This window comes from Lepisosteus oculatus, chromosome 14 (assembly GCF_040954835.1).
Source record: "Lepisosteus oculatus isolate fLepOcu1 chromosome 14, fLepOcu1.hap2, whole genome shotgun sequence".
NCBI classification, from domain to species: domain Eukaryota; kingdom Metazoa; phylum Chordata; class Actinopteri; order Semionotiformes; family Lepisosteidae; genus Lepisosteus; species Lepisosteus oculatus.
Window position 1 is genome coordinate 41052844 of NC_090709.1, and position 20786 is coordinate 41073629.

At 57.8% G+C, this 20786-nt stretch overlaps 1 protein-coding gene across 3 annotated transcripts in view; it reads right to left on the minus strand.

Annotated features, from left to right (window-relative positions):
• Positions 1-63: 63 nt before the first annotated feature.
• vars2 (valyl-tRNA synthetase 2, mitochondrial) overlaps positions 64-20786 on the minus strand; it is a 36927-nt gene continuing 16204 nt past the window's right edge. For 2 of the 3 annotated variants that reach the window (XM_069198602.1, XM_069198601.1), the window contains exons 14-30: positions 19940-20043; positions 19735-19816; positions 15053-15129; positions 14806-14893; positions 14127-14232; positions 13313-13383; positions 11995-12120; positions 10642-10746; positions 9479-9547; positions 8898-8976; positions 6440-6567; positions 6193-6345; positions 5292-5495; positions 3471-3582; positions 2167-2348; positions 1936-2085; positions 64-483 (exon numbers count right to left, since the gene is read on the minus strand). In XM_069198602.1, coding sequence (XP_069054703.1) covers positions 406-483; positions 1936-2085; positions 2167-2348; positions 3471-3582; positions 5292-5495; positions 6193-6345; positions 6440-6567; positions 8898-8976; positions 9479-9547; positions 10642-10746; positions 11995-12120; positions 13313-13383; positions 14127-14232; positions 14806-14893; positions 15053-15129; positions 19735-19816; positions 19940-20043 — 1914 coding nt within the window. In that variant the 3' untranslated portion in view covers positions 64-405. Of the gene's footprint in view, positions 484-1935; positions 2086-2166; positions 2349-3189; positions 3243-3470; positions 3583-5291; positions 5496-6192; positions 6346-6439; positions 6568-8897; positions 8977-9478; positions 9548-10641; positions 10747-11994; positions 12121-13312; positions 13384-14126; positions 14233-14805; positions 14894-15052; positions 15130-19734; positions 19817-19939; positions 20044-20786 lie in introns of those variants that run through there. The other variant, XM_069198603.1, reaches the window with a different exon arrangement.

The window sequence follows — 20786 nt, forward strand, 5'->3', positions numbered from 1 at the left end:
GAACGGGGGGCCCTTCCTGCAGCGCCATCTGTACCCCTCCCCCAGGAGCGCCCCCAATCGATACAGGTTTGTGAATGTTTTATTTTCAAGTACCAGTACAGGAGGCTGGGAGGACAACAAACAGACTTTTCTTTTGAAGGGGACGTCCGCTTCCGATCAATATCTCTCGACGTCAAATCGCCGTCAGAACCCAACAGCAAGAGATCCTTCGGCCTTCGAGACGAGAGTCTCAATTATCTGAAGGGTCACTTGTTGTGAAAAGCGCTCCCCCCGTTCCTTAGTCTCTGTCTCCCTCTTGTGGGCTGCTGCGGTATTGCAGCCGCCCGGGGGGAGAATTTCTCTCGCCGCCTGGTGGTCGGACCCGGGTACTGCGGCTAAACACTGTGCCGTCTCGTCAAGATTTCTTTACGTCTCTGTCTGGATGCGCCGCAGCGCCGCCAGCTGGTCGTCGATGCTCTGCAGCTCCACTCGCAGGGCGGACACCTGTGGAGGAGAGTCGTGGGCTGGGTTAAAAAGGAGCATTTCATCCCCGTTGCTGAGCAGGGTCAGTGTGTCCTGTGATGGACTGGTGTCCTGTCCAGGGTGTGTGAGTGTGTGTCTGTGTCCTGTGATGGACTGGTGTCCTGTCCAGGGTGTGTGAGTGTGTGTGTGTCCTGTGATGGACTGGTGCCCTGTCCAGGGTGTGTGTGTGTGTCCTGTGATGGACTGGTGTCCTGTCCAGGGTGTGTGAGTGTGTGTGTCCTATGATGGACTGGTGTCCTGTCCAGGGTGTGTGAGTGTGTGTGTCCTGTGATGGACTGGTGTCCTGTCCAGGGTGTGTGAGTGTGTGTGTGTGTGTGTGTGTGTGTGTGTGTGTGTGTGTCCTGTGATGGACTGGTGTCCTGTCCAGGGTGTGTGAGTGTGTGTGTCCTGTGATGGACTGCTGTCCTGTCCAGGGTGTGTGAGTGTGTGTGTGTCCTATGATGGACTGGTGTCCTGTCCAGGGTGTGTGAGTGTGTGTGTCCTGTGATGGACTGGTGTCCTGTCCAGGGTGTGTGAGTGTGTGTGTGTCCTGTGATGGACTGGTGTCCTGTCCAGGGTGTGTGAGTGTGTGTGTGTGTCCTGTGATGGACTGCTGTCCTGTCCAGCATGTGTGAATGTCTGTGTGTGTGTCCTGTGATGGACTGGTGTCCTGTCCAGGGTGTGTGAGTGTGTGTGTGTCCTGTGATGGACTGGTGTCCTGTCCAGGGTGTGTGTGAGTGTGTGTGTCCTGTGATGGACTGGTGTCCTGTCCAGGGTGTGTGTGTGTGTGTGTGTCCTGTGATGGACTGGTGTCCTGTCCAGGGTCTGTGTGTGTGTCCTGTGATGGACTGGTGTCCTGTCCAGGGTGTGTGAGTGTGTGTGTGTGTCCTGTGATGGACTGCTGTCCTGTCCAGGGTGTGTGAGTGTGAGTGTGTGTGTCCTGTGATGGACTGGTGTCCTGTCCAGGGTGTGTGAGTGTGTGTGTGTGTCCTGTGATGGACTGGTGTCCTGTCCAGGGTGTGTGAGTGTGTGTGTGTGTGTCCTGTGATGGGCTGGTGTCCTGTCCAGGGTGTGTGAGTGTGTGTGTGTGTGTCCTGTGATGGACTGGTGTCCTGTCCAGGGTGTGTGAGTGTGTGTCCTGTGATGGACTGCTGTCCTGTCCAGGGTGTGTGAGTGTGTGTGTGTGTGTCCTGTGATGGACTGGTGTCCTGTCCAGGGTGTGTGAGTGTGTGTCCTGTGATGGACTGCTGTCCTGTCCAGCGTGTGAGAGCTCAGCCTGTGAGCAAGAACAGTGTTAATTAATCGCAGCGTGTCCTATGCCACAATACGGTCAGAGAGTCACTGTGTCGTTCCCGGTCCCCGCCAGTGTGTAGTTCACTGCGTCGGTGAGTCATGGCGTCAGTGTGAATCCAGTCCGCGCGTCAGGTGTCTCACCCGGCGGGCCTGCTCCTCCCTCACTCTCTCGGGCACCCTCTGCTCGTACCCTCGGACCCGGGACCGGCCCAGGGCCTCCTCCAGGCGGGCCGCCACCTTCTCCCTCCGCCGAGACAGGGAGACGCTCTGCTGCAGCACGTCCACGCTGCCCTGGGAGACAGAGACGCGCGGTCACCACCCAGCGGGGGGGTGAGGCGGATTAGGGCTCGCACCCGAGGCCGAGGCTGTTACCTGGACGCGCAGGTGCACCTGACAGTGGGCGTTGACCACGCCCACGGCGCAGCCGGGTGGGGGGGCGGCTCCCTCCGCTGGCCGCAGGAGGTGCAGCGCCCCGGCGCGCGACAGGGTCCGAGCCGGAGAGAGGAACTCCTGCAGCACCGCGGACAGGCCCGGGTCCGAGCACAGCACCCACACTGTAACAGGACACACAGTCACGTCACCTCAGTGACACACTGACACATCACCCACACTGTAACAGGACCCAGAGTCACGTCACCTCAGTGACACACTGACACAGCTCCCACACTGCGACGGGACCCAGAGTCACGTCACCTCAGTGACACACTGACACAGCACCCACACTGCAACAGGACACACAGTCACGTCACCTCAGTGACACACTGACACAGCTCCCACACTGCGACGGGACCCAGAGTCACGTCACCTCAGTGACACACTGACACAGCTCCCACACTGCGACGGGACCCAGAGTCACGTCACCTCAGTGACACACTGACACAGCTCCCACACTGCGACGGGACCCAGAGTCACGTCACCTCAGTGACACACTGACACAGCTCCCACACTGCAACGGGACACACAGTCACGTCACCTCAGTGACACACTGACACAGCTCCCACGCTGCAACAGGACACACAGTCATGTCACCTCAGTGACACACTGACACAGCTCCCACACTGAAACAGGACACACAGTCACGTCACCTCAGTGACACACTGACACAGCTCCCACACTGCAACGGGACCCAGAGTCACGTCACCTCAGTGACACACTGACACAGCACCCACACTGCAACAGCACACACAGTCACGCCACCTCAGTGACACACTGACACAGCTCCCACACTGCAACAGCACACACAGTCACGCCACCTCAGTGACACACTGACACAGCTCCCACACTGCAACAGGACACACAGTCACGCCACCTCAGTGACACACTGACACAGCTCCCACACTGTAACAGGATACACAGTCACGTCACCTCAGTGACACACTGACACAGCTCCCACACTCTGAGGACACACAGTCACGTCACCTCAGTGACACACTGACACAGCACCCACACTGCAACAGCACACACAGCCACGTCACCTCAGTGACACACTGACACAGCTCCCACACTGCAACAGGACACACAGTCACGTCACCTCAGTGACACACTGACTCACTGACCCACTGAATTGGCACCTAAATTGCGAAAGGACACACAGACACACTCACACCAGGGCCAGTTTTCCCAGAAAGCCCACTAACCCACCAGCCTGTCTTTGAACTGAGGGGAAGAAAACTCACTGTCGGGCCGGGCCTTGCTGAGCTGGTACTGGGCGCGCAGGGACCGGGCCACGCGCACCACTTCCTGTACGGACAGGAAGTCGGCCTCCTCCTGCGGGAACCGCCAGTGGTCCTGGGAGAAAAGACAGGGAGGGAGGGAGGAGGGCTCCGGTCATTCCGAGCTCGCTTCTCGTCGGAGCTGGCGGCTCAGCGGCTCAGGACCCGCTGGAAGGGTCCGCCGGTTCGTATCCCGCGGCCGGCAGAGGAATCCTACTCCGCTGGGGCCCCCGAGCGAGGCCCTCCACCCCAGCTGCTCCAGGGGCGCCGTATAAAATGGCCGACCCTGCGCTCTGACCCCCAGGTTCTCTCTCCCTATCTGTGTGTCTCATGGAGAGCCAGCTGGGGTCTGAGAGACCACCCCCCCCACCCCAACTACTCATGACACGCCCCCTCCCACGAGCTAAAACCCACTCCCACTACACAGGACACGCCCCTCCCACAGAGCCTAAACACACCCCCACCACCCAGGACACGCCCCTCCCACAGAGCCTAAACCCACCCCCACCACACAGGACACGCCCCTCCCACAGAGCCTAAACCCACCCCCACCACACAGGACACGCCCCTCCCACAGAGCCTAAACCCACCCCCACCACCCAGGACACGCCACTCCCACAGAGCCTAAACACACCCCCACCCCACAGGACACGCCCCTCCCACAGAGCCTAAACACACCCCCACCACACAAGACACGCCCCTCCCACAGAACCTAAACACACCCCCTCCACCCAGGACACGCCCCTCCCACAGAGCCTAAACACACCCCCACCACACAAGACACGCCCCTCCCACGAGCCTAAACACACCCCCACCACCCAGGACACGCCCCTCCCACAGAGCCTAAACACACCCCCACCACACAAGACACGCCCCTCCCACAGAGCCTAAACACACCCCCACCACACAAGACACGCCCCTCCCACAGAGCCTAAACACACCCCCACCACACAAGACACGCCCCTCCCACAGAGCCTAAACACACCCCCTCCACCCAGGACACGCCCCCCGTGAGCCTAAACCCACCCCCACCACACAGGACACGCCCCTCCCACAGAGCCTAAACACACCCCCTCCACCCAGGACACGCCCCTCCCACAGAGCCTAAACACACCCCCACCACACAGGACACGCCCCTCCCACGAGCCTAAACACACCCCCACCACACAGGACACGCCCCTCCCACGAGCCTAAACACACCCCCACCACACAGGACACGCCCCTCCCACAGAGCCTAAACACACCCCCACCACACATGACACACCCCTCCCACAGAGCCTAAACACACCCCCACCACACAAGACACGCCCCTCCCACGAGCCTAAACACACCCCCACCACCCAGGACACGCCCCTCCCACAGAGCCTAAACACACCCCCACCACACAAGACACGCCCTTCCCACAGAGCCTAAACACACCCCCTCCACACAGGACACGCCCCTCCCACGAGCCTAAACACACCCCCTCCACACAGGACACGCCCCTCCCACAGAGCCTAAACACACCCCCTCCACCCAGGACACGCTCCTCCCCCTAGCCTAAACACACCCCCTCCACCCAGGACACGCCCCTCCCACTAACCTAATGCCCTGACATTTCAGGACACACCTGTCTCTCAAACGCCCCCTAAGGCCACCAGGACACACCCCGTTTGCGAGGGGACACGCCCCATCACATGCTGGGACCCCTACCCCTCCCTCACACACCAGAGCACACTGTGAGCTCCAGGAGTGTCTGACAGCGCCCCTCCCCCCCCCGCAGGCAGGAGACGAACCCGCGCTCACCAGGGTGTCGGCTCGGGGGTAGGGGGCCACGCAGACGCTGGGCGGCTGGGGGGCGAGGGGGGGCAGCCGGTGCCACAGCTCCTCGGAGAGGTAGGGCATGAAGGGAGACAGGAGGGCCAGGCCCTGTCGGACACACTGGTACAGCACCTGCCTGGCACCCAGACTGGCGTCGTCTGACTGGGGCAACACGGGCTTGATGCACTCCTGAGGGGCGACAGAGGGAGAGGGGTTCACACAGACACCCTGACTGGACACTCCAGTACATGAACACTGCACTGAGAGAGAGAGGGGTTCACACACACACACTGACTGGACACTCCAGTACATGAACACTGCACTGAGAGAGAGAGGGGTTCATACACACACACTGACTGGACACTCCAGGACACGAACACTGCACTGAGAGAGAGAGGGGTTCACACAGACACACTGACTGGACACTCCAGGACACGAACACTGCACTGAGAGAGAGAGGGGTTCATACACACACACTGACTGGACACTCCAGGACACGAACACTGCACTGAGAGAGAGAGGGGTTCACACAGACACCCTGACTGGACACTCCAGGACATGAACACTGCACTGAGAGAGAGAGGGGTTCACACACACACCCTGACTGGACACTCCAGGACATGAACACTGCACTGAGAGAGAGAGGGGTTCACACAGACACACTGACTGGACACTCCAGTACATGAACACTGCACTGAGAGAGAGAGGGTTAATACAGACACACTGACTGGACACTCCAGTACATGAACACTGCACTGAGAGAGAGAGGGGTTCATACACACACACTGACTGGACACTCCAGTACATGAACACTGCACTGAGAGAGAGAGGGGTTCACACAGACACACTGACTGGACACTCCAGTACATGAAGGTTATTTCAGTACCAGGTAGACGTCGCACAGGGAGTGCAGCCAGTAGCTGTGGACGGCCGCGGTGACCGCGTGCAGGTCGAACCCCTGGAAGCCCCGGTCACACTGCTGGGCCGTCGTGTGCAGCCGGCCACACACCCAGCGGTCAATACTGCTGACCGGACGGACCTGGGCCGACGGGGACAGGGAGAGGGGTCAAGAGGGCGATCCGGGCGAGCGGCCAGCCTGTCGAGGCGGTCGGTCGGGGTCAGCCGGCGGGCACCTCTCTCGGGTCCAGGGGGGTGAAGCCCTCTCCCAGGGCTCCCAGTGTGAACCTGACGGCGTTCCAGATCTTGTTGCAGAAGTGCCTGGTGCTGAGGAGCTGGGACACGGACAGACTGATGTCGTCCCCTGGGGAGGAGGGAGAGCGGGGGAGAGAGAGAGAGAGAGAGAGCAGGGTCAAGACAGACTGCGGGCGGCGCAACACCCGGCACAGAGAGGAGCACACTGCAACACCCGGCACAAACAGGAGCACACTCCAACACCCGGCACAAACTGGGGGGAATCCAAAACCCGGCACAAACTGGAGCACACTCCAACACCCAGCCACCCGGCACAGAGAGGAGCACACTCCAACACCCGGCACAAACTGGAGCAGAGTCCAACACCCGGCACAAACTGGAGCACACTCCAACACACAGCCACCCGGCACAGAGAGGAGCACACTCCAACACACAGCCACCCGGCACAGAGAGGAGCACACTCCAACACCCGGCACAAACTGGAGCACACTCCAACACCCGGCACAAACTGGAGCACACTCCAACACACAGCCACCCGGCACAGAGAGGAGCACACTCCAACACCCGGCACAAACAGGAGCACACTCCAACACCCAGCCACCCGGCACAGAGAGGAGCACACTCCAACACCCGGCACAAACTGGAGCAGAGTCCAACACACAGCCACCCGGCACAGAGAGGAGCACACTCCAACACCCGGCACAAACAGGAGCACACTCCAACACCCGGCACAAACAGGAGCACACTCCAACACCCGGCACAAACTGGAGCACACTCCAACACACAGCACAAACTGGAGCACACTCCAACACACAGCACAAACTGGAGCACACTCCAACACCCAGCCACCCGGCACAAACAGGAGCACACTCCAACACCCGGCACAGAGAGGAGCACACTCCAACACCCGGCACAAACTGGAGCACACTCCAACACCCGGCACAAACTGGAGCACACTCCAACACCCAGCCACCCGGCACAGAGAGGAGCACACTCCAACACCCAGCCACCCGGCACAGAGAGGAGCACACTCCAACACCCAGCACAAACAGGAGCACACTCCAACACCCAGCACAAACTGGAGCAGAGTCCAACACCCAGCACAAACAGGAGCACACTCCAACACCCGGCACAAACAGGAGCACACTCCAACACCCGACACAAACAGGAGCACACTCCAACACCCAGCCACCCGGCACAAACAGGAGCACACTCCAACACCCGGCACAAACAGGAGCACACTCCAACACCCAGCCACCCGGCACAAACAGGAGCACACCCCAACACCCAGCCACCCGGCACAAACAGGAGCACACCCCAACACCCGGCACAAACAGGAGCACACCCCAACACCCGGCACAAACTGGAGCACACTCCAACACACAGCCACCCGGCACAAACAGGAGCACACTCCAACACCCGGCACAAACAGGAGCACACTCCAACACCCGACACAAACAGGAGCACACTCCAACACCCAGCCACCCGGCACAAACTGGAGCACACTCCAACACCCGGCACAAACTGGAGCACACTCCAACACCCAGCCACCCGGCACAGAGAGGAGCACACTCCCAACACCCGGCACAAACAGGAGCAGAGTCCAACACCCGGCACAAACAGGAGCACACTCCAACACACAGCCACCCGGCACAGAGAGGAGCACACTCCAACACCCGGCACAAACAGGAGCACACTCCAACACCCGGCACAAACAGGAGCACACTCCAACACCCAGCCACCCGGCACAAACAGGAGCACACCCCAACACCCGGCACAAACAGGAGCACACCCCAACACCCGGCACAAACAGGAGCACACTCCAACACCCGACACAAACAGGAGCACACTCCAACACACAGCCACCCGGCACAAACTGGAGCACACTCCAACACCCGGCACAAACTGGAGCACACTCCAACACCCAGCCACCCGGCACAGAGAGGAGCACACTCCAACACCCGGCACAAACAGGAGCACACTCCAACACCCGGCACAAACAGGAGCACACTCCAACACACAGCCACCCGGCACAGAGAGGAGCACACTCCAACACCCGGCACAAACAGGAGCACACTCCAACACCCGGCACAAACTGGAGCACACTCCAACACCCAGCCACCCGGCACAGAGAGGAGCACACTCCAACACCCAGCCACCCGGCACAGAGAGGAGCACACTCCAACACCCGACACAAACAGGAGCACACTCCAACACCCAGCACAAACTGAAGCAGAGTCCAACACCCGACACAAACAGGAGCACACTCCAACACCAAGCCACCCGGCACAAACTGGAGCACACTCCAACACCCGGCACAAACAGGAGCACACTCCAACACCCGGCACAAACTGGAGCACACTCCAACACCCGGCACAAACTGGAGCACACTCCAACACCCAGCACCCGCTGCGCTGGGGGGTCGGCCGAGTCTCTCACCCTGGGCTTTGTAGGAACAGAGGGCGAACCTCAGGGCGTCGGTGCCACACTCGGGGATCCCGCCGGGGAAATCGCGCTTCTGGGGGTGCAGAGAGAGAGGGAGAGAGCGAGGTGAGGAACTGGAACCTGTCTGTCCGTCGGCGTTTGGATGTATTCAGGCAGCTTTCCCTCCAAGCCACTGGGCTGCTTGTTCCCCACCCCCACCCCCCTTCTGTGTACAGCAGAGCGTCCTGTCCTGACTGGAGGAGCTCACCCAGCTTGTTCCCCACCCCCACCCCCCTCTGTGTACAGAAGAGCCTCCTTTCCTGACTGGAGGAGCTCACCCAGCTGTGTCTGGAGAGGAGCCAGGGTATCGGCTTCAACCACAGGGCTGGGCGGCTTGTTCCCCACCCCCACCGCCCTCTGTGTACAGAAGAGCCTCCTCAGAGCTCTCAGGGATAGTGTGCACGCGGAGGAAGAGGGCGAGAGACAGACAGCTTCCTGGAGATGCAGGGGGACACAGAGGGACACAGGGGGGATGCAGAGGGACACAGGAGTCGGGAGGACAGAGAGAGACAGAGAGCGAGACAGAGGCGCCTGACCTGTCCCTCCACAGCCACCTGAACTTCCCTGGGGTCCAGGTTGCCCTCGGTCACCTTCTGGTGTAGCTCCTGTGTGAGGAGACAGAGGGGGTGAGTCCCAGCATGCTGACGCACTGGCGCACTGGGGGATGTACTGTCTGACACTCTGACTCACTGACACACTAACACAGCGATTCACTGTCTGACACACTGACTCACTGACACACTAACACAGCGATTCACTGTCTGACACACTGACTCACTGACACACTAACACAGCGATTCACTGTCTGACACACTGACACAGCGATACACTGTCTGACACTCTGACTCACTGACACACTAACACAGCGATTCACTGTCTGACACACTGACACAGCGATTCACTGTCTGACACACTGACTCACTGACACACTAACACAGCGATTCACTGTCTGACACACTGACACAGCGATTCACTGTCTGACACACTGACTCACTGACACACTAACACAGCGATTCACTGTCTGACACACTGACACAGCGATACACTGTCTGACACTCTGACTCACTGACACACTAACACAGCGATTCACTGTCTGACACACTGACACAGCGATTCACTGTCTGACACACTGACTCACTGACACACTAACACAGAGATTCACTGTCTGACACACGCTTGGCTTACACACTGACACGCTGGGCTCACACACTGACACGCTGGGCTCACACACTGACACACTGACACCCTGGGCTCACACACTGACACCCTGGGCTCACACACTGACACCCTGGGCTCACACACTGACACCCTGGGCTCACACACTGACACGCTGGGCTCACACACTGACACCCTGGGCTCACACACTGACACGCTGGGCTCACACACTGACACCCTGGGCTCACACACTGACACCCTGGCCACCCTGGGCTCACACACTGACACCCTGGGCTCACACACTGACACCCTGGGCTCACACACTGACACCCTGGGCTCACACACTGACACGCTGGGCTCACACACTGACACGCTGGGCTCACACACTGACACGCTGGGCTCACACACTGACACGCTGGGCTCACACACTGACACCCTGGCCACGCTGGGCTCACACACTGACACGCTGGGCTCACACACTGACACGCTGACACACTGACACACTGACACAGGGCAGAGGAGAGCAGCGTGTCCGGTCCCAGACCTGCAGGGAGACCCCGGAGATGACGTCCAGGGGGTCGATGACGTTTCCCAGAGACTTGCTCATCTTGCGGCCGTGGGCGTCTCTCACCATGGAGTGAAGGGAGACCTGGAGCCGGGCGCGAGAGAGGGAGTCAGGGCCCGACCATCGGACGCACCAGGGGCCGGCCCCACGGAGCTGAGCTGCCTCCAGTCACGCCTGCCCAGAGCCTGCCTCTGTCTCGTACCCCTGTTACTGCGGTAAGCAGGACCTTATACTCGCTGTCTGTGCACAAGAGCACAGGACTGGTCTCGGAGTCAGAGTATTAGCCCATTTGGTAGAGCTCACCCAGCTGTGTCTGGAGAGAAGCCGGGGTATCGGCTTCAACCACAGGGCTGGGCAGCTTGTTCCCCACCCCCACCCCCCTCTGTGTACAGTAGAGCCTCCTGTCCTGACTGGAGGAGCTCACCCAGCTGTGTCTGGAGAGAAGCCAGGGTATCGGCTTCAACCACAGGGCTGGGCAGCTTGTTCCCCACCCCCACCCCCCTCTGCGTACAGAAGAGCCCCCTGTCCTGACTGGAGGAGCTCACCCAGCTGTGTCTGGAGAGGAGCCAGGGTATCGGCTTCAACCACAGGGCTGGGCGGCTTGTTCCCCACCCCCACCCCCACCCCCCTCTGTGTACAGAAGAGCCTCCTGTCCTGACTAGAGGAGCTCACCCAGCTGCGTCTGGAGAGAAGCCAGGGTATCGGCTTCAACCACACGGCTGGGCGGCTTGTTCCCCACCCCCGCCACTCTCTGTGTACAGTAGAGCCTCCTGTCCTTACTGGAGGAGCTCACCCAGCTGTGTCTGGAGAGGAGCCAGGGTATCGGCTTCAACCACAGGGCTGGGCAGCTTGTTCCCCACCCCCACCCCCCTCTGTGTACAGTAGAGCCTCCTGTCCTGACTGGAGGAGCTCACCCAGCTGTGTCTGGAGAGAAGCCAGGGTATCGGCTTCAACCACAGGGCTGGGCAGCTTGTTCCCCACCCCCACCCCCCTCTGTGTACAGTAGAGCCTCCTGTCCTGACTGGAGGAGCTCACCCAGCTGTGTCTGGAGAGAAGCCGGGGTATCGGCTTCAACCACACGGCTGGGCGGCTTGTTCCCCACCCCCGCCACTCTCTGTGTACAGTAGAGCCTCCTGTCCTGACTGGAGGAGATCACCCAGCTGTCTCCCCCAGGTGGGGCCGCTGGTGCAGAATGATTACTGTGTGCACTGTGTGGGGAGCGCAGTGGGACCCATCCTATATGTAAGGTGCTTTGAGATCCTTTGGGATAAAAGTCGCTATATCACTGAAACAACTTATATCCCGCTTTCCTGGTGACGAGCCCCTGCTCACCTGCCTGAAGGGTAGCTCTCCCGTCAGCTCCCTTCCCAGCATCACCATGCGCGCCACCCAGAAGAAGATGAGGTCACTTCCGGTCTCCAGGAGGCTGTTGGGATAGAACTCCCGCAGGTCTGGGGTCTGCGGACAGGAAGTGATGTCAGTGAGGTCCTGGCAGGAAACGCACCCCTCAGGCCTTTTTGGATGTGCTACTCGCAGTCACATCTGTAACACCTAGACTCATACCCATAACAGCCATGACCAGACCCACAGTCACGATAACCACACCCACAGTCACACCTAAAACACATACAGCCACGCCCATGCTAGACATGACCACACCCACAATCACAATAACCACACCCACAAGCCCATATATAACCACACCCATAGTCACACGCATAACACATAGCCACACCCATACTAGACATGACTACACCCACAGACAGTATAACCACACCCCCAGTCCATTTATAACCACACCCACAGTCACACCCATAACACATATAGCCACACCCATACTAGCCATGACCACACCCACAACCAGTATAACCACACCCCATCCCATATTTAACCACACCCATAACACATATAACCACACCCATAGTAGCCATGACCACACCCACAATCACTATAACCACACCCACAAGCCCATCTATACCCACACCCAGTCACACCCATAACACATATAGCCACAACCACAATCACTATCACCACACCCACAGTCACACCCATATAGCCACACCCACAATCACTATAATCACACCCACAGTCACACCCATAACATGCATAGCCACACCCACAATCACTATAACCACACCCACAGTCACACATATAGCCACACCCACAATCACTATAACTACACCCAGTCACACCCATAACATATATAGCCACACCCACAGTCACTGTAACCACACCCACAGTCACACATATAGCCACACCCACGCTCACTATAACCACACCCACAGTCACACATATAGCCACACCCACGCTCACTATAACCACACCCACAGTCACACCCATATAGCCACACCCACAATCACTGTAACCACACCCACAGTCACACATATAGCCACACCCACAATCACTATAACCACACCCACAGTCACACCCATATAGCCACACCCACAATCACAATAACCACACCCACAGTCACACCCATATAGCCACACCCACAATCACTATAACCACACCCACAGTCACACCCATATAGCCACACCCACAATCACTATAACCACACCCACAGTCACACCCATAACATATAGCCACACCCACAGTCACTATAACCACACCCACAGTCACACCCATAACACATATAGCCACACCCACACACCTGCTCGGGCCACCCCAGCATGGCGAAAGGAAACAGCGCCGAGGAGAACCACGTGTCCAGGACATCAGGATCTGAAGGCAACAGAGTGACAGGAGAGACGTTTCACTCGCAGTGTTGAGGGTTAGAGGTTCCCTCAGGCTGGAGTGACCTCAGCTCCAGATCGCTGGGACTCCTGAAATGCCCTGCCTTTTTTAATTATTCACTAATACTGTAGAGACACTCAGTCTGATCACCTCCAGCTTCACCCTCACACTCCTCCTCCTCCTCAGATCTGTACAGGACTGGAGAGACACTCAGTCTGATCACCTCCAGCCTCACCCTCACACTCCTCCTCCTCAGATCTGTACAGGACTGGAGAGACACTCAGTCTGATCACCTCCAGCTTCACCCTCACACTCCTCCTCCTCAGATCTGTACAGGACTGGAGAGACACTCAGTCTGATCACCTCCAGCTTCACCCTCACACTCCTCCTCCTCAGATCTGTACAGGACTGTAGAGACACTCAGTCTGATCACCTCCAGCTTCACCCTCACACTCCTCCTCCTCCTCAGATCTGTACAGGACTGGAGAGACACTCAGTCTGATCGCCTCCAGCTTCACCCTCACACTCCTCCTCCTCCTCAGATCTGTACAGGACTGGAGAGACACTCAGTCTGATCACCTCCAGCTTCACCCTCACACTCCTCCTCCTCCTCAGATCTGTACAGGACTGGAGAGACACTCAGTCTGATCGCCTCCAGCTTCACCCTCACACTCCTCCTCACAGTTGATTATTATTCAGGGCAAGCACCAGGGGTTCTAAGGGGGTCTTGCCTTGAGTTAGGGTGATCTCTTCCTCGGCGATCCCGAACTTCTGGGCTGCTGACCTTCTGACCTCTTCTGCGCTCCGCCCACACATCCACAGGGCGTCGCTGCCCTCCTGGTCAGACACGAGTTTTGGGGCACACTTGTCAGTCCAGGGGCGCCCACACAGTGACGCGGGTTGGGGGACAGACTGACAGACAGATGGACAGTTGGGGGGGTTGGACACGCAGAAGGACAGAGCAGGGGGTCAGACACTCAGAAGGACAGAGCAGGTGGACAGACACTCAGAAGGACAGAGCAGGTGGACAGACACTCAGAAGGACAGAGCAGGGGGTCAGACACTCAGAAGGACAGAGCAGGGGGTCAGACACAGAGGGACAGAGCAGGTGGACAGACACTCAAAAGGACAGAGCAGGTGGACAGACACTCAGAAGGACAGAGCAGGGGGTCAGACACTCAGAAGGACAGAGCAGGGGGTCAGACACTCAGAAGGACAGAGCAGGGGGTCAGACACAGAGGGACAGAGCAGGTGGACAGACACTCAAAAGGACAGAGCAGGGGGTCAGACACTCAGAAGGACAGAGCAGGTGGACAGACACAGAGGGACAGATGGGGGGGGGGGGTGGACACACAGAGGGACAGAGCAGGGGGTCAGACAGATCAGGCAGGCAGGCAAACGCGGACACACCTCCTTCTGGTCATCTGACCCCGGGAAAGCCACCTGATAGGCTGGAATCTGGTGGCCCCACCACAGCTGCCTGGAGACGCACCAATCACTGAGAAGACAGGGGGGGAGAGGGGGGCGGGGCCGACTGATGAAGAAGCCATGTGACCCCAGGCGGAGAACCTGCGTCGGCGCTTCGTCCTCGTCAGCGAGCGAGCGAACGGTTCTGCTCCCAGCGCAGACTGACCATCGGCCCCCCGTCTCTGCTCACCTGACGCCGGACAGCCAGGTCCTCCAGGTCTTCTTGTGGAAGCCGGGAGTGATGTCCAGCTCCCCGTCCTCCACCGCCTGGGACAGACCGGACAGCACGCAAGATGGGCTCACCGACACAGTGACTACACGTGCGGACTGAGCACACACAATCTGCCATTTTATCAGCCTGTATCTCTGTCAGTCTCCCCTGTGTGGATCTCTGTCAGTCTGTCTGTCAGTCTCACCTGTGTGGATCTCTGTCAGTCTGACCTGTGTGGATCTCTGTCAGTCTGTCTGTCAGTCTCCCCTGTGTGGATCTCTGTCAGTCTCACCTGTGTGGATCTCTGTCAGTCTGTCTGTCAGTCTCCCCTGTGTGGATCTCTGTCAGTCTGTCTGTCAGTCTCACCTGTGTGGATCTCTGTCAGTCTCCCCTGTGTGGATCTCTGTCAGTCTGTCTGTCAGTCTCCCCTGTGTGGATCTCTGTCAGTCTGTCTGTCAGTCTCACCTGTGTGGATCTCTGTCAGTCTCCCCTGTGTGGATCTCTGTCAGTCTGTCTGTCAGTCTCACCTGTGTGGATCTCTGTCAGTCTGACCTGTGTGGATCTCTGTCAGTCTGTCTGTCAGTCTCCCCTGTGTGGATCTCTGTCAGTCTCACCTGTGTGGATCTCTGTCAGTCTGTCTGTCAGTCTCCCCTGTGTGGATCTCTGTCAGTCTGTCTGTCAGTCTCACCTGTGTGGATCTCTGTCAGTCTCCCCTGTGTGGATCTCTGTCAGTCTGTCTGTCAGTCTCCCCTGTGTGGATCTCTGTCAGTCTCCCCTGTGTGGATCTCTGTCAGTCTGTCTGTCAGTCTCCCCTGTGTGGATCTCTGTCAGTCTGTCTGTCAGTCTCCCCTGTGTGGATCTCTGTCAGTCTGACCTGTGTGGATCTCTGTCAGTCTGTCTGTCAGTCTGACCTGTGTGGATCTCTGTCAGTCTGTCTGTCAGTCTCACCTGTGTGGATCTCTGTCAGTCTCACCTGTGTGGATCTCTGTCAGTCTGTCTGTCAGTCTCCCCTGTGTGGATCTCTGTCAGTCTGTCTGTCAGTCTGACCTGTGTGGATCTCTGTCAGTCTCACCTGTGTGGATCTCTGTCAGCCTCACCTGTGTGGATCTCTGTCAGTCTGTCTGTCAGCCTCACCTGTGTGGATCTCTGTCAGCCTCACCTGTGTGGATCTCTGTCAGTCTGACCTGTGTGGATCTCTGTCAGTCTGTCTGTCAGTCTGACCTGTGTGGATCTCTGTCAGTCTGTCTGTCAGTCTGACCTGTGTGGATCTCTGTCAGTCTGACCTGTGTGGATCTCTGTCAGTCTGACCTGTGTGGATCTCTGTCAGTCTGTCTGTCAGTCTGACCTGTGTGGATCTCTGTCAGTCTGACCTGTGTGGATCTCTGTCAGTCTCACCTGTGTGGATCTCTGTCAGTCTCACCTGTGTGGATCTCTGTCAGTCTGTCTGTCAGTCTCACCTGTGTGGATCTCTGTCAGTCTCCCCTGTGTGGATCTCTGTCAGTCTGTCTGTCAGTCTCCCCTGTGTGGATCTCTGTCAGTCTCCCCTGTGTGGATCTCTGTCAGTCTCCCCTGTGTGGATCTCTGTCAGTCTGTCTGTCAGTCTCCCCTGTGTGGATCTCTGTCAGTCTGTCTGTCAGTCTCCCCTGTGTGGATCTCTGTCAGTCTGACCTGTGTGGATCTCTGTCAGTCTGTCTGTCAGTCTCACCTGTGTGGATCTCTGTCAGTCTCCCCTGTGTGGATCTCTGTCAGTCTGTCTGTCAGTCTGACCTGTGTGGATCTCTGTCAGTCTGTCTGTCAGTCTGACCTGTGTGGATCTCTGTCAGTCTGACCTGTGTGGATCTCTGTCAGTCTGACCTGTGTGGATCTCTGTCAGCCTCACCTGTGTGGATCTCTGTCAGTCTCACCTGTGTGGATCTCTGTCAGTCTCACCTGTGTGGATCTCTGTCAGTCTCCCCTGTGTGGATCTCTGTCAGTCTGACCTGTGTGGATCTCTGTCAGTCTGTCTGTCAGTCTGACCTGTGTGGATCTCTGTCAGCCTCACCTGTGTGGATCTCTGTCAGTCTGTCTGTCAGTCTTCCCTGTGTGGATCTCTGTCAGTCTGTCTGTCAGTCTCACCTGTGTGGATCTCTGTCAGTCTGACCTGTGTGGATCTCTGTCAGTCTGTCTGTCAGTCTGACCTGTGTGGATCTCTGTCAGTCTGTCTGTCAGTCTGACCTGTGTGGATCTCTGTCAGTCTGTCTGTCAGTCTGACCTGTGTGGATCTCTGTCAGTCTGTCTGTCAGTCTCCCCTGTGTGGATCTCTGTCAGTCTGTCTGTCAGCCTCGTCTGTGTGCATCTCTGTCAGTCTCACCTGTGTGGATCTCTGTCAGTCTCACCTGTGTGGATCTCTGTCAGTCTCACCTGTGTGGATCTCTGTCAGTCTGTCTGTCAGTCTGACCTGTGTGGATCTCTGTCAGTCTCACCTGTGTGGATCTGTCAGTCTGTCTGTCAGCCTCACCTGTGTGGTTCTCTGTCAGTCTCACCTGTGTGGATCTCTGTCAGTCTGACCTGTGTGGATCTCTGTCAGTCTGTCTGTCAGTCTGACCTGTGTGGATCTCTGTCAGTCTGTCTGTCAGTCTCCCCTGTGTGGATCTCTGTCAGTCTCACCTGTGTGGATCTCTGTCAGTCTCACCTGTGTAGATCTCTGTCAGTCTGACCTGTGTGGATCTCTGTCAGTCTGACCTGTGTGGATCTCTGTCAGTCTGACCTGTGTGGATCTCTGTCAGTCTGTCTGTCAGTCTCCCCTGTGTGGATCTCTGTCAGTCTCACCTGTGTGGATCTCTGTCAGTCTCACCTGTGTGGATCTCTGTCAGCCTCACCTGTGTGGATCTCTGTCAGTCTGACCTGTGTGGATCTCTGTCAGTCTCACCTGTGTGGATCTCTGTCAGCCTCACCTGTGTGGATCTCTGTCAGTCTGTCTGTCAGTCTCCCCTGTGTGGATCTCTGTCAGTCTCCCCTGTGTGGATCTCTGTCAGTCTCCCCTGTGTGGATCTCTGTCAGTCTGTCTGTCAGTCTCCCCTGTGTGGATCTCTGTCAGTCTGTCTGTCAGTCTCCCCTGTGTGGATCTCTGTCAGTCTCACCTGTGTGGATCTCTGTCAGTCTCACCTGTGTGGATCTCTGTCAGTCTCACCTGTGTGGATCTCTGTCAGTCTCCCCTGTGTGGATCTCTGTCAGTCTGACCTGTGTGGATCTCTGTCAGTCTGTCTGTCAGTCTGACCTGTGTGGATCTCTGTCAGCCTCACCTGTGTGGATCTCTGTCAGTCTGTCTGTCAGTCTTCCCTGTGTGGATCTCTGTCAGTCTGTCTGTCAGTCTGACCTGTGTGGATCTCTGTCAGTCTGTCTGTCAGTCTTCCCTGTGTGGATCTCTGTCAGTCTGTCTGTCAGTCTGACCTGTGTGGATCTCTGTCAGTCTGTCTGTCAGCCTCGTCTGTGTGCATCTCTGTCAGTCTCACCTGTGTGGATCTCTGTCAGTCTCACCTGTGTGGATCTCTGTCAGTCTGTCTGTCAGTCTGACCTGTGTGGATCTCTGTCAGTCTCACCTGTGTGGATCTGTCAGTCTGTCTGTCAGCCTCACCTGTGTGGTTCTCTGTCAGTCTGACCTGTGTGGATCTCTGTCAGTCTGACCTGTGTGGATCTCTGTCAGTCTGTCTGTCAGTCTGACCTGTGTGGATCTCTGTCAGTCTGTCTGTCAGTCTCCCCTGTGTGGATCTCTGTCAGTCTCACCTGTGTGGATCTCTGTCAGTCTGACCTGTGTGGATCTCTGTCAGTCTGACCTGTGTGGATCTCTGTCAGTCTCACCTGTGTGGATCTCTGTCAGTCTCACCTGTGTGGATCTCTGTCAGTCTCACCTGTGTGGATCTCTGTCAGTCTGACCTGTGTGGATCTCTGTCAGTCTGTCTGTCAGTCTCCCCTGTGTGGATCTCTGTCAGTCTCACCTGTGTGGATCTCTGTCAGTCTCACCTGTGTGGATCTCTGTCAGCCTCACCTGTGTGGATCTCTGTCAGCCTCACCTGTGTGGATCTCTGTCAGCCTCACCTGTGTGGATCTCTGTCAGTCTCACCTGTGTGGATCTCTGTCAGCCTCACCTGTGTGGATCTCTGTCAGCCTCCCCTGTGTGGATCTCTGTCAGTCTCCCCTGTGTGGATCTCTGTCAGTCTCCCCTGTGTGGATCTCTGTCAGTCTCACCTGTGTGGATCTCTGTCAGTCTCACCTGTGTGGATCTCTGTCAGTCTCACCTGTGTGGATCTCTGTCAGTCTGACCTGTGTGGATCTCTGTCAGTCTGACCTGTGTGGATCTCTGTCAGTCTGTCTGTCAGTCTCCCCTGTGTGGATCTCTGTCAGTCTCACCTGTGTGGATCTCTGTCAGTCTCACCTGTGTGGATCTCTGTCAGCCTCACCTGTGTGGATCTCTGTCAGTCTCACCTGTGTGGATCTCTGTCAGTCTCACCTGTGTGGATCTCTGTCAGCCTCACCTGTGTGGATCTCTGTCAGCCTCCCCTGTGTGGATCTCTGTCAGCCTCACCTGTGTGGATCTCTGTCAGTCTGACCTGTGTGGATCTCTGTCAGTCTGACCTGTGTGGATCTCTGTCAGCCTCCCCTGTGTGGATCTCTGTCAGCCTCACCTGAATGGCTCTCTGTGCCATCTGCTCACAGCGCACAAACCACTGGCTCTTCAGCAGGGGCTCCACAACATCGCCTGAACGACTGAGCGAGAGAAAACGACAAGGAGAGAGAGAACGATGACCCTTATCAACAGCTCTCCGTTGTTCTCCGCCCAGAAGTGCAAGGATCTACGCCGAGGGTGTTGTCGCTGTGGGGGGGGGTTACCTGCACACTGGCAGCACCATGGGGTGCTCCTCGGTGCCCCTGTACAGCCCCCTCTCCTTCAGGGCTGACACCACCCTGTCCCTGGCCTCGAACCTCTTCACTCCCTGAGCGAGAGAGAGAGAGAGAGAGAGAGAGAGAGGGCGGTTAATACAGACACGCCCACAGTCCTCACACCGCGTGTGTGTTGGCGTGCTCGCGGGCGGCGTTTCGGTGGGGGTTCGGCAGCAGATCGCCGTGGGACCGGAAGGCGTTATGGGGGTGATTGGGTCGGTCCAGTCCGTCACTGGGGTACAGCCCCCCTCTGTCGCCGACATATTTACAGCTCGCTGTCTGACTGGAAGGCGTTATGGGGGTGATCGGGTCGGTCCAGTCCGTCACTGGGGTACAGCCCCCCTCTGTCGCTGACATATTTACAGCTCGCTGTCTGACTGGAAGGCGTTATGGGGGTGATCGGGTCGGTCCAGTCCGTCACTGGGGTACAGCCCCCCTCTGTCGCTGACATATTTACAGCTCGCTGTCTGACTGGAAGGCGTTATGGGGGTGATCGGGTTGGTCCAGTCCGTCACTGGGGTACAGCGCCCCCTCTATCGCCGACATATTTACAGCTCGCTGTCTGACCGGAAGGCGTTATAGGGGTGATCGGGTCGGCCCAGTCCGTCACTGGGGTACAGCGCCCCCTCGGTCGCTGACATATTTACAGCTCGCTGTCTGACTGGAAGGCGTTATGGGGGTGATCGGGTCGGTCCAGTCTAACACTGGGGTACAGCCCCCCTCTGTCGCTGACATATTTACAGCTCGCTGTCTGACTGGAAGGCGTTATGGGGGTGATCGGGTCGGCCCAGTCCGT